General features: G+C 30.2%; 2 protein-coding genes across 2 annotated transcripts; both read right to left on the bottom strand.

Annotated features, from left to right (window-relative positions):
- Positions 1-1,785, bottom strand: LOC137833339 (sugar transport protein 10-like). Its single transcript, XM_068641694.1, has 3 exons — positions 1,327-1,785; positions 583-1,206; positions 1-456 (listed from the first exon to the last, which is right to left on the bottom strand). Exons 1-3 carry the CDS (start codon positions 1,783-1,785, stop codon positions 1-3), a joined length of 1,539 nt encoding a protein of 512 aa, XP_068497795.1.
- Positions 1,786-8,962: 7,177 nt separating this feature from the next.
- Positions 8,963-10,531, bottom strand: LOC137831068 (transcription termination factor MTERF6, chloroplastic/mitochondrial-like). The gene has a single exon (XM_068638582.1). It carries the CDS (start codon positions 10,423-10,425, stop codon positions 9,223-9,225), a length of 1,203 nt encoding a protein of 400 aa, XP_068494683.1. The 5' UTR covers positions 10,426-10,531; the 3' UTR covers positions 8,963-9,222.
- Positions 10,532-12,378: the final 1,847 nt, after the last annotated feature.

Genomic DNA, 12,378 nt, shown 5'->3' on the forward strand with positions numbered 1-12,378 from the left:
TCAAGCTGTCGTCATACGAGGATGTGCTTCGGTGACTGCATCATTCGGAATGAACTTACTCCAAAACCAATGTGACTTCCAAACTTTATTCATCTCTTCAATTCGAACATTTCTTGTCTCGGGCAGAAACAAGGCAACGAAAATGGTCATGATGAGCACAAATCCAGCAAAGAAGAAGAAAAGACCAAACTTCAAGTGACAAAGCATGGGTAGAAAAACTTGAGCAATTATAAAGGTAAATAACATGTTTACAGCAACATTAGTGCCTTGACCTGCAGATCGAACCTCAAGAGAACATATTTCACTAGGAACCAACCACCCTAGTGGACCCCATGACCATGCATATGCTGCAACGTATGCACATATAAAAAATAAGAGAGTAGTAGCTTCTTCGCTGCTGAAATGGCCTTCACCACTCACTCCAAACTTCAAAGCAATCATGATTCCAACAGCAAGCTACAAACAATTATTATGGCCTTCAAATTAGTTGTTCATGCTAGAAAATGACTCAAGTCATAAAAGTGTTATCTTTTAAATATTAAAATAACATACACTGTTTATCGATTGAGTTAAGATTTTTACCTGACAAATAAGCATTTGAATGCCACCTTCGAGGAACAATATCCTTCTCCCAAACTTGTCCACAGAGAAAATGGAAACAAAAGTGGCAACCACGTTAACACCTCCAGTGATAACAGAAGACATAAGGGAAGTATCGTTACCAAAACCCAAAGTTTTAAATAGGACAGGTGCATAAAACATGATGACATTGATGCCAGTGAATTGTTGGAAAAATGGAATAAGAGAGCAAAAAGTGAGTTGCGGTCTATATTTTGGTTGTGTAATGTTTTTCCATGGATGTTCCACATCTTTGGCTGCTTCAGTCGCATCAACAAGGGCTTGGAACTCCTCATCAACATTATCCATGCCACGAATCTTCTGCAACATTTTCTTAGCTGCTTCTGTCTTACCTCTTTCAATTAAGGAGTTAGGGGTGTCACCTAAGAAAAGAGATCCTACACATAACATAAATGCAGGAACTGCACCAGCACCTAAAGAAATTCTCCAACCAGATTCTAGTTTGGCAGTGCCATAGTTAATGAGGTTTGCAACCAAGATGCCAATTGTGATCATCATTTGAAATCCAATGTTAAGTGCACCTCTTATGGATGTTGGAGCCATTTCAGATAAATACACAGGTACAGACTATTGAAAATAATAATAAAATAATAAAACAAAGGGAATGTTAAAATAGTTAAATCATGAAAAATTCTCCATATTCATATAACCAAAGTTGAAAGCATTGACTAGGATACAAAGTCTCACCTGATTACAATATCCAACGCCAAACCCAAGAAACAAACGACCTATGATGAGCATTTGAATATTGACGGCAAAACCATTGATCAATGCACCAAGAAGGAAAAACAAACCACCTGCAAACATTGAGGTCTTGCGTCCCATCATTCTTGTGGTGGTGGAAGCAAAGAAAGAAGCTACTAATGCAGCAAGATATAAAGAAGAGGTGAATAAAGTAAGGAGCTGGTTGTTGAATTTGCAATATTGACTCTCATGGTTGGATTCATCTTTCATTTGTCTGTAAACACTAGGAAAGAATTTTATCAAGAATGTTTCCATGGAAGTGACTCCTCCTGTAATTCCAAGATCATAACCAAACAGTAGACCACCCATGGTTGCTACAAAACATGTCACCAACACATACATTGTGATCTTACTTTCATATTGCCTTCCATTTTCTGAACTAACAAAACTTCCACCAGCCATCTTTTCAAACTTTATATTTTAAGTGGATCTCTCTCTGTCTTAACTTTCCTTTCTTTTTCTACATATGAGATGTTAAGTAATGTCTTGTTTTATAATCTAAAATATGCTAAAAAGAAACATCTAACAAATGACAATGCGTTATATCAATGAAATAACTTCTCTAACAATATTTTATTTTTTAAAAATATTTAATTATCTATTGTGTTATTAATATCCTAATTTATGTGTATGGTTTCTTTTCGTTGCAACTAATATGATAATTTAAGAATTTGAGATAAGAACTAATTGTTAGATTTTTACTCAAAATACATAATCATTGTTTTATAAAGGATAGTTTAATTTTTCAAATAGTTAATAATATAATCTACTTGTAATCCAAAGAACATTAATTAATAAAATAATATACATTAGTGTTGTGTTGATAAAGTTTTTATAAAACAATATTTTAATTTGTGTACTGTAAAGTGTTTTAATTTCAAATTCTTAATACAAACGTAGGTAATACAAAATATGTTTTGTTTAATTACAAAGCTGAAATATTTTATAAAAGGTCAATTTCAAGCAAATCAATCAAAACAAAAATGTAGTGGAATTGGGTTTTTGAATTTGTAAAAGAGAAAGAAAAAAAAAACATGCATAATACATTTACGCTCTGTCTGTATCCGGGTGAGTTCTGTTCATCGAAACGAATTGGAGGGAGTCACCTCTATTTAGATCCATTCATTTGTGAAGAACTACGAGCGTGTATTTTAGGGGATGGATCATTTTCGTATCCTTGCTCACACGAGTCTGTTCTCTACTATGTCGTATAATAGAATTCGTAGAATGAACTGTAGGAAAATTTTGATTTACCACTCTTTTCCTCTCAACCGGTTCAGTTTCAGTTATTCTTTCCCGGTCAAGCCTTTCAGTTTTAGTTGTATTATTGATGAACATAATTTTATTCACACTTATTAACTTTAATCATAAATTATTGGAATGCAATAATAAAGAAATCCATTGTTTTAATTAAGATTCATATAATTGGGTTTATTTAGGCCTTAATTATTTTTTTTTCTGTAAATTTTGTATTGTTAACCCAAGTTGCTTCTTTTGAATCAAGATAGGAAACAAAATTTGGAATAAAGAATTAGATAACTAAATCTGTAAATATCTCAGAAAAGAAATTGAATGCAAATTTATGTAGGGATGTTCTCTCAAAATCCTACAACTAAATTTCGTCTGCACAATCCTTTAAGAATACAACAAATATACTTTGAAGATATCATTCAAGAAAATATTCTACAATATCGCTCACAGCAGTGCCAAAATAAATTACCATCAATGCACAAATCTAAAGAAAATTGGAAACAATATATCTACAAGAGAAGCAAGAATAAAATCTGAGACTGTTTGGGAATGAAGATATATGTTTAATAATTTGAAACAGGAAAGGAAGCATCTGATAATTGTAAAACAATACTTTAAGACATATTTTTTAATCCTATTTTGTGCAAGGAAAAGAGCATTGTAAAAGAGACTTCACGCGTGGAGGCTTTGGGTTGTTGGGTGAAGACGGATACGAGGGTGTCGGCAACAAAAGAATCATAAAGAGGATTGTTGTTGGGTGCTGTCGAATATCAGAGTTTGGCGAAGACAGGGGAAGAGAGTTTCAGTTTCTAGGTTGCGAGAGCCATCAACACATTTTTGAACCAACAAAATCCTCTAGTTACCAACATTCATAAGTTCATCACTCATGTCAAGGTTTTACATTTAATATTCATTATTATCGTTAATATTACTATTAGCATCCTCATTATACTTCTACTTAATATCACGTCCCTCATATAAATACACCAAAATACTATTTTTTGAAACTAAACATCATTCTGAATTAAAAATTATAAACTTAACTTCATTCAATCAAACTCGCCTTTCAAGTCTAACTCAATTCAAAATTTGCATCAAATCTCTATTTATAAATTGGAAAGTAAGATTTTTACTTTAATGTATCACTAAAGGAATATCCAAACATATCTTTAATTTTTTTTTTTGCGTGTTTACTATTGATCAAATAATAATGTTTTATTCTATGTTTACTCTTTGGACCTGTTATTGATTTAAATAATTTAATAATACAAATTAATAATTAAGCGAAATTCAAGTAATTTAATATTCAAAATTAACATAAATACACATTACATTAAAAATTTGTTGAACTTGGTGTATTACAAAAAGTAATTTACAATTTACATGTAAGAAATGATAGAAATTTTGTTGGTATGATTAAACAAAATTCTTGGACAATTCAAGCTGTCGTCATACAAGGATGTGCTTCGGTGACTGCATCATTCGGAATGAACTTACTCCAAAACCAATGTGACTTCCAAACTTTATTCATCTCTTCAATTCGAACATTTCTTGTCTCGGGCAGAAACAAGGCAACGAAAATGGTCATGATGAGCACAAATCCAGCAAAGAAGAAGAAAAGACCAAACTTCAAGTGACAAAGCATGGGTAGAAAAACTTAAGCAATTATAAAGGTAAATAACATGTTTACAGCAACATTAGTGCCTTGACCTGCATATCGAACCTCAAGAGAACATATTTCACTAGGAACCAACCACCCTAGTGGACCCCATGACCATGCATATGCTGCAACGTAATATAAAAAATAAGAGAGTAGTAGCTTCTCCGCTGCTGAAATGGCCTTCACCACTCACTCCAAACTTCAAAGCAATCATGATTCCAACAGCAAGCTACACACAATTATTATGGCCTTCAAATTAGTTGTTCATGCTAGCAAATGACTCAAGTCATAAAAGTGTTATCCTTAAATATTAAAATAACATACATTGTTTATCGATTAAGTTAAGATTTTTACCTGACAAATAAGCATCAAGTTGAAAACGAAACAATCACAAATAAATAACAGGGTAAGCGAGCTATAAGAAAATTTTGTATATAATTTAAATTTCAAATTGATACACAAAATTTATAAATTCTCATAAAATTTCTCAAACATTTCACATAATCATCAAGTGTCATTCACAACTCATATTTCTCATGTCAGACTTCTACTGACTCACAAAACATAGACACTTGACTCTACTTCCAGAAGACTCGTGTATTGAAATTAGCCTCCAGATACCTGCACCTGTCATACTACTGCTGTGAAACCCACACAACCATGCGCATAATTATATCAATATCTGATCATCTTCATATGACACGGTAAATCCATTTGATCTGCTCTTATTAGTTCTTTCAAACCTCATACTCAGCCAAATGGACCTCCTTCGACTCTCACCAACTGAATAACTTCATCTATGTGATTCTATTATATCAGTAGAGTCATGATTGTTTCATTCACAGGACACTCACAAATCAATACACGCTAATAACAATCTCAACATGGTATTTTCTTTTCTGAAAATACTATGTCTTGATCACACTTTAACCTCATTACATACACATTTAACATATCAATGCACCAATCAATCACATCGTATTTAAACTTTCTAAACAATCCAAATACATCTCAAACTTTACTTAAACACATAATTAATTCCAAATATATGCTCTTTAAATCAATCATCATCTAAAATCAAACAACCACTTCTCATCAAACATCACACTTAAGTAATTCAATAAAATATTAAAAAAAACAGTTCAACTCATTTATATTATCATTGAAACACTTTCAATTCTCAATCACAAACACCTTCAACAAATTATTCACCTTAAAATCAATATAAAAGATTCAAAATCAACCATTCCAGTCAATATATTATTTTACTTTTCAAACCAATCATACAAGCAAAAACTATTGAAATTGATGATCACGTCACCCCCACATCCAGAATCTTCTAACCTAGGGTTCTATTTAAAAAAATAAATAAAACTAGCTTCCCTTACCTGTACTTGAACAGATGCTCACTAAGAGCTCCAACCCACCAAAAGCTTAAGCTTAAGGATAACCTAACCTGCACCATAAAATCTTTATCACAAATCTAACTCTATCACTATGACCCTAATCTAACAGAGACTAATTCTGAAGATAAAAACCTCACATGCAAACTTAACTAAAAGACAACCCTAACCAAATCAAAACTAACTCAAAGGAAAATGAGCCAATAATGAACTTACTCTATCTAAGATTCTGATCGGGCAATCTCGTAGAGTTCACTCCCAAGAGTCCAATGTCAGACTCTGATCATCAAACTGATGAGCGAGGGAGAGGAAAGGAAAATGAAATTTCAAGAGAGATGGTGGTTATTTTAAAATGAAACCTGAATAACTAATTTTCTATTTATATAGCTTTTTCACTTTAATGATAAAATATTCAGGTGTCATTTTGATTGTACTATTTCTATTTCTACCCTAAGACTATATTTCTCGATCCTTACAAATAATATAGGATGATTTAATTCATTTGCAAACTCTTGTATATCTTAATAATATTATATATCAAACAAAACCACATTAATAAAAAACTCAAATAGTAATATTGAAAGTTTGAATATAAAAAAATAAAGAAAAAAAATATTAATTTGGCAATCAAATACCAATCAAAATAGAATTTTCTCTATATATTTACCTTTTTTCATTCAAATATATACTGAAAATTAATTAAAAATTAATAACATTAAATTTAGGACCTCTCATTTATATTTTGGATTTCTTTCTCTTTTCAAACCAAAATAGATATATTTTTTTTCTCTTCTACCATGGAGAGTCCACATTCAATGTCTTCATTTGTAAATATGTTTTGTTTTGATTAATCAATTAAAATGTATTAAATTTTAAACTTTTTATTTTATAAGAATAATTTAGTGATTTTTACACGAGGTAACATTTTTTAAAATATTAAAAAGTAAAATCTTGATATAACTCTAAAATAAATATTAGTGAATTTTTACATACTTAATCATTCAAAGTATTCAATGTTAAGGTAAAGTGAACTTATTTAAATGACATTGAGACTCCTTTCAATATAAACACACGCTTCTTTTCTTGTATCTCAATAAAATGTTACCAACTTTCTTTAATTTTTAAATAAACATTTATTTCTCTTACGTTTTTAATATAAAGATTGATTTTTTTTATTTTTAAATAAAATGACACTCTTTTTTATTCAAAAATAAGGTATTCAATAAAAATTATACATAAAAGTTATGAAATTTAAAATTTAAAAATATAAAATTTAAAGTTTGTTCTTATCTCCTCTAAAGTTTATTAAATAACAGGTGAAGGTGAGAATTTTGTGGTCCATATTTTTACCATGTATAAAATTTGTGTTAGTTGTGGTTGTTTAAAGACTGTTTAACCTATTTACACACTGTGATATATGACAAAGAACTGTGATATATGATAAAGAGTGTAACTGATTATATACTTGGGTTGTTTAAAAATTTCTAATCACTTTATAGATTATGATATGGTATTAGAAAGTCTAATTTGAGATTGTTTAAAGATTATCCAAATTCTTTTATGCACTATGACATGTGTTAAAGAGTCTAACTGATTCTATATTTGGGTTATATGAAGACTGTTTATGAAGTTTTTTTTATAAATATATAATGCTATTCTTATAAATATCATGTCAGCCTATGATAAAATATGTTATAAAACATTTGATGGAAAAGAAAGTATTTGCATTAGTTTTAAATTTTTCTAGATAAAATAAAATTAATTTTTTATATAAATAATAAAAGTTAAAATACGTATTTTTATCACAACTAAAAACATATTTAAATATATAAAAATAACTTTTTAAACAAATTTTACTATTACTAATTATAATAATAGCTAACAAATATTTTCAACTAAAAAAAAATTAATTGTCTTTTGTTCTTATTTATAATTATAAACGAAAAAATATATTTTCTTCTAAAATTTTGTCAATCTCATTATACATGGATGAAAATGGAAAGGAAAAAAGAAAAATGAGAAATATAAATAAAGAACAATAAAAGAATTGTACATTTTTTTAATAGATAAAATAAATTCTCTTAATTTATTTTATTGGATAGAAGAAAGATAAAATTTTAAAATATTATTTATATTAATCAGAAATTTATTAAAAATATGTTATATATATTTATATTATACTACGGAAACACAAGTACTAATATGTACTAATATGTCTGTGTACGTAATTTTATTTTTTACAATTTATATATAATTATATTTAATATTAAAATTAAATAAACGATATCATTATTCACATATTTATTTATCAGTATAAATTTATAATTTATTTTAATAAATATAAATCTATGTAAGAAGAAATATAAATAAATTTCCGATTATTCAATTTAATTTTAATTAAATAAATGGTATGAAATAGAAAAATCCTCATGCTCAATATCTATATATACTGAAAACTTGACTCCAAAACTTCAAATTTCAAATTCAAATTTATATAGGAGTTTTGCACTTCTCTATTCACTATGTGTAACTCAAAATAGAAAAGAGTGCCTTTCAGAGCACTGTTACCAAAAGAAGCTTTAAGAAAACTATCCATATTAGGAAAAGCATGGAGCATAATGTCCTCAACCTAGATCATTACATGACAAATTTTTAAGACTTAATCAAAGATAAAAGATAAATAATACAGAAATGAAATCGATTATGCTCCTCTCCTGTAAAACGTGTCCAGATCCTAAAAAACTAAAAAAAAATGAAAGTTTACGAAATTGGAAAGGGTTTAAAAATCCTAAAAATCTCAAATGCGACCAAAACATTTTGATGCGCCAATGAAGAAAGATCTTACCACGAAGATAGAGAAAAAAAATAGAAACATTGACCAAAGAAAAAAAAAAACGACATAGAAGAAAAAACTTAAAAACTATGTATCACACTTTCGGTAGAATAAGTAGCAGATTCTGGAGTGTTTCTTTACCCATGCAGATTCTAATGCCCAGTTCTCAACTCTCCTAGTTAAGCTAATTGTAACAGCCTACTAATTCAGCTAACAAACTATCCAACTAACCACTCTCTGGTCTTGTCAATATATCCATAAATTTTAATATATCCATGAATTCAAGCAGCAGTATATGCACTAGTGACAATTTTAAGCAAAATAAGCATCATAAAAAAATTCTCAATGCACCATTACAGACTACTGAGCTTAAACAAATTTCTCATTAAAACAAGAGGAAAACAATCGAGATAAAATTCAATAGAATTACTCTAAGCCAACAAAATATAGAACTTTTCATTTAAATGTGGTGTGCTATCAACAAAAATAAATAAACCAATTTACTGAAATGAAAATCACCACTACATGGATTTGTATACTTGATCCCAAATCATTATGCTATAAATCTGGCCAGAAGCCTCACCATCAAGAAAAATAGAACTATACTGAGACAAAAAAAAAGGCTTACAAAAATCAGCACTGAAATAGAAAACTTGAAAGTTAGAACAATCACCTGCAAAATCCTTCCAAGATTATATTACACTCTGTTGTTTGATCAAACTGCTGTAGACATCTCTCACTATAGGCAAATCTTTCTGAAAATTGACAACAAATTTCTCCAAAAAAGTATTTTCATTTATGCAAATAAAAGAACTAAATGGAAAACTGTTCTCAAGCAGACCCTTTGATTTCAAGATTTTGATAACCGAAAATCTAGGGATAATCCTCTTCTCCAAGTTGTAACCTACCACCACAGGATATTCAGCAATAGCTTCTGATGGACAACCCATCTCCTTCACAAGGAAACTCATTTTTTGGGTAAACGTCGCCTCTGACAACTTTACTACAGCGGGAAACTTCCGAATTACTCGAAGGGCCATTTCCCGGTCCCATCCCCACCTCTCATAAATCTCAAACCTTGATTCCCACCATGTCTTCCTCTTACTAAGCACTTCCATAGCCACAATAAAATTTACTCGCAAAGGATTAAACCCAATTTCCTTAGCAGTGTTGACAACTTCCACAAATTTGGAATGTTCTCGGTAGGCCAGAGTCCCAGCATGTATCATCAGGTAAGAGATGGAAGCTTGAGGCACACCACATTGCCTCAAAAACTCAATGTTTGGAAGCAAGTGTTTTTTCATGTCACCAAACAAAAAACCAAATGGGGCACTTTTCAAAGACCTAACAACTTTCTCACCGTCAAGAAGTACACTCCTTAGGATTTCATAACGCGGAATGAGGCATTTTTCCAGGCTTCTGGACAACATATGACGGCCACTAATTACAATCTTCGGTAAGTCAGTGTCGGAAACACCAATAGAACGGAAGAACTTGAGTTTCGGCAAAAGGGTATTCTCGGCATTTGCACAAATCAATTTGGGATTATTCTCCACAAGTTTTGCAAGCTGGGATTTGGAGAACCCATAGCTGCTGAGAAGATCAATAACAGCATTAGGGCCATCTGGGTTCTTCAAATTAACCCTGTTGGAGAGTTCCCGGGCCAAATTTGGGGACACCCCACATGAGTTAATGAGATAAGACACGGTAAAGGTGTCATCTTTGTGGTGATTTCCATCTGATTCAGAATCAAAAGTGGTGCTTGAAGTGAAGTATTTGAAGTATAAAAGGAAAGCATTAGGTTTGTGTTGCAGCAGAGAACCAAATAGAATTTGGGTAGTTTTGTGGTTTGTGAATGATGGACTTAACGTTTGAATCAGAAAATTAGGAACCATTGAGTGAACTTGCTCTTGCCTACACAGCACACTATTGAGGATGTAATGAGATGCACGGTACAATGAGCTGAGATTGGAGCGTTATAACAGCACTGATTGAGCTCCATTTTTATTTTGGGCTTTTACTAAACCCTAAACCTTGGAATATGGTAGTAATATGAGTGCTTAGAATCAACCTAATTTCACACAATTAATTTTTAAATATAAATTAGTATTTGAATTTGTTGTTTTTGTGCCCTATACAAAATAAGTGTTCATTTTATTCAAAGACGTTAATGAAAAATAAAGATTTACATATATTGCTACTCCTTTAAATTTTGTCATTTTTTCTTTTAAAATTAAAATTTGTTGGTTTAGTTTTCAAATTTAAAAAAATGTTGTTTTTATTCCTTGTTACTAGCTACATTATACCATTACTTACATAGTTAAAATATCCAAGTAATGACACATTACACCAAAATAATAATGGAAAATTTAATTTTAAATTTTGTAAATTAAATATTCTTTTTGTCTCTAAATTTTAAATCATATTTTATTGTAGTCTTCGAATTTAAAAGTGGGTTTGTAGTCTTTCAAATTTAAAATTGATATTCTAAGTCCCTTAAATTTCAAACTTTTTTAGTCTTCTAAATTCAAAAATATCATTTAATTTTCCAAATTCAAAAGTAATTGTTTTTTCAGATATCACCATTAGTTATATAATTGCCATTAGTTATATAATTGCTTTAAATAGTGAGGTGTCAAACAACATCTGGTTTAACAAGGATGTCAATTATGATCACTTGTGCACCTTTAACTATAAGGTATTAGTGCATGTTTCAAAGGATGTGAACACAAGACAATGTATTATTATTAGTTATGACCAAAATAAATTTGGCTATAGGTTGTATGACTCAATTAAGAAAATACTTGTTAGAAGTCATGATGTGAAGTTTATAAAATACCAAAGTACTAATGACATCAATAAGGTGAAGAAGATTACATAAAAATATATGTAAATTTAACAAAGGTTAATCCAATGCATTTGCCCGTCTTGTGGAACATTGGGAAAGAAGTAAGTTTTACCTTTGAAGGGGCCAACAAAAAGGATTCTATGATAGGATGAAAGTGGGAAAGGATCAGGTTGAGGTTAGTATGTTACAATTTGTTGATGATACTATCTTTTTCTATGAGGATAATGTGAAGAACATCACAAAAATTAAATATACTCTGAGATGTTTTGAACTTGTGTTTGGGTTGAAGATGAACTTTAGAAAAAGTAAAAATGGAGGTATTGGTGTACAAAACACTGAAATTCTAAGATACTTTGTGATTCTAAATTGTAATCAAATGGAAGCGCCTTTTAAATATCCAAGGGTTCCTGTGGGTGATAATCATAGGAAAAAAAGTGTTTTGGAATGACATGATCTTCAAAATTAAAAGTAAGTTTACCAACTGGAAAGAAAAACATCTATCTTTTGCTGGAATAGTCTCTTTGATAAATTTGTCATCTTTGTTGTCCCTTTATATTATATTACCTGTCTCTTTTCAAAATTCCACAACAGTTGGGAAATTAATCACAAGATTACAAAGACAATTTTTTTATGGGGATGGGGAAGTGATAGAAGGAAAATAGCTTGGGCCAAATGAGAATTCCTATGTCAATTCAAATCAGATGGAGGACTATGAATTAAGGATGTAAAATTTTTTAATATGGCTCTGCTTGGGATGAAAATGAAGACTTGGTTATGAAAAGTCAGAACTTTAGTTATAGGTCTTGTCTCGTTTGTAAGTAAATAAAATAAAAATACAATACCTATATTTCAAGAAAGGATCATTTGTCCTAGAGGTTAAGTTGATACTTTCTAACTGGTTTTAGGTTCAAATCCTAACTCCAAGCAAAATAATAATATTTTTTATTCTAATACTCCAAGCATGTTGTGCATGTAATCAACTTAGTCTTTTTAAAGTGTG

This window comes from Phaseolus vulgaris, chromosome 6 (genome assembly GCF_000499845.2).
Source record: "Phaseolus vulgaris cultivar G19833 chromosome 6, P. vulgaris v2.0, whole genome shotgun sequence".
NCBI lineage: Eukaryota > Viridiplantae > Streptophyta > Magnoliopsida > Fabales > Fabaceae > Phaseolus > Phaseolus vulgaris.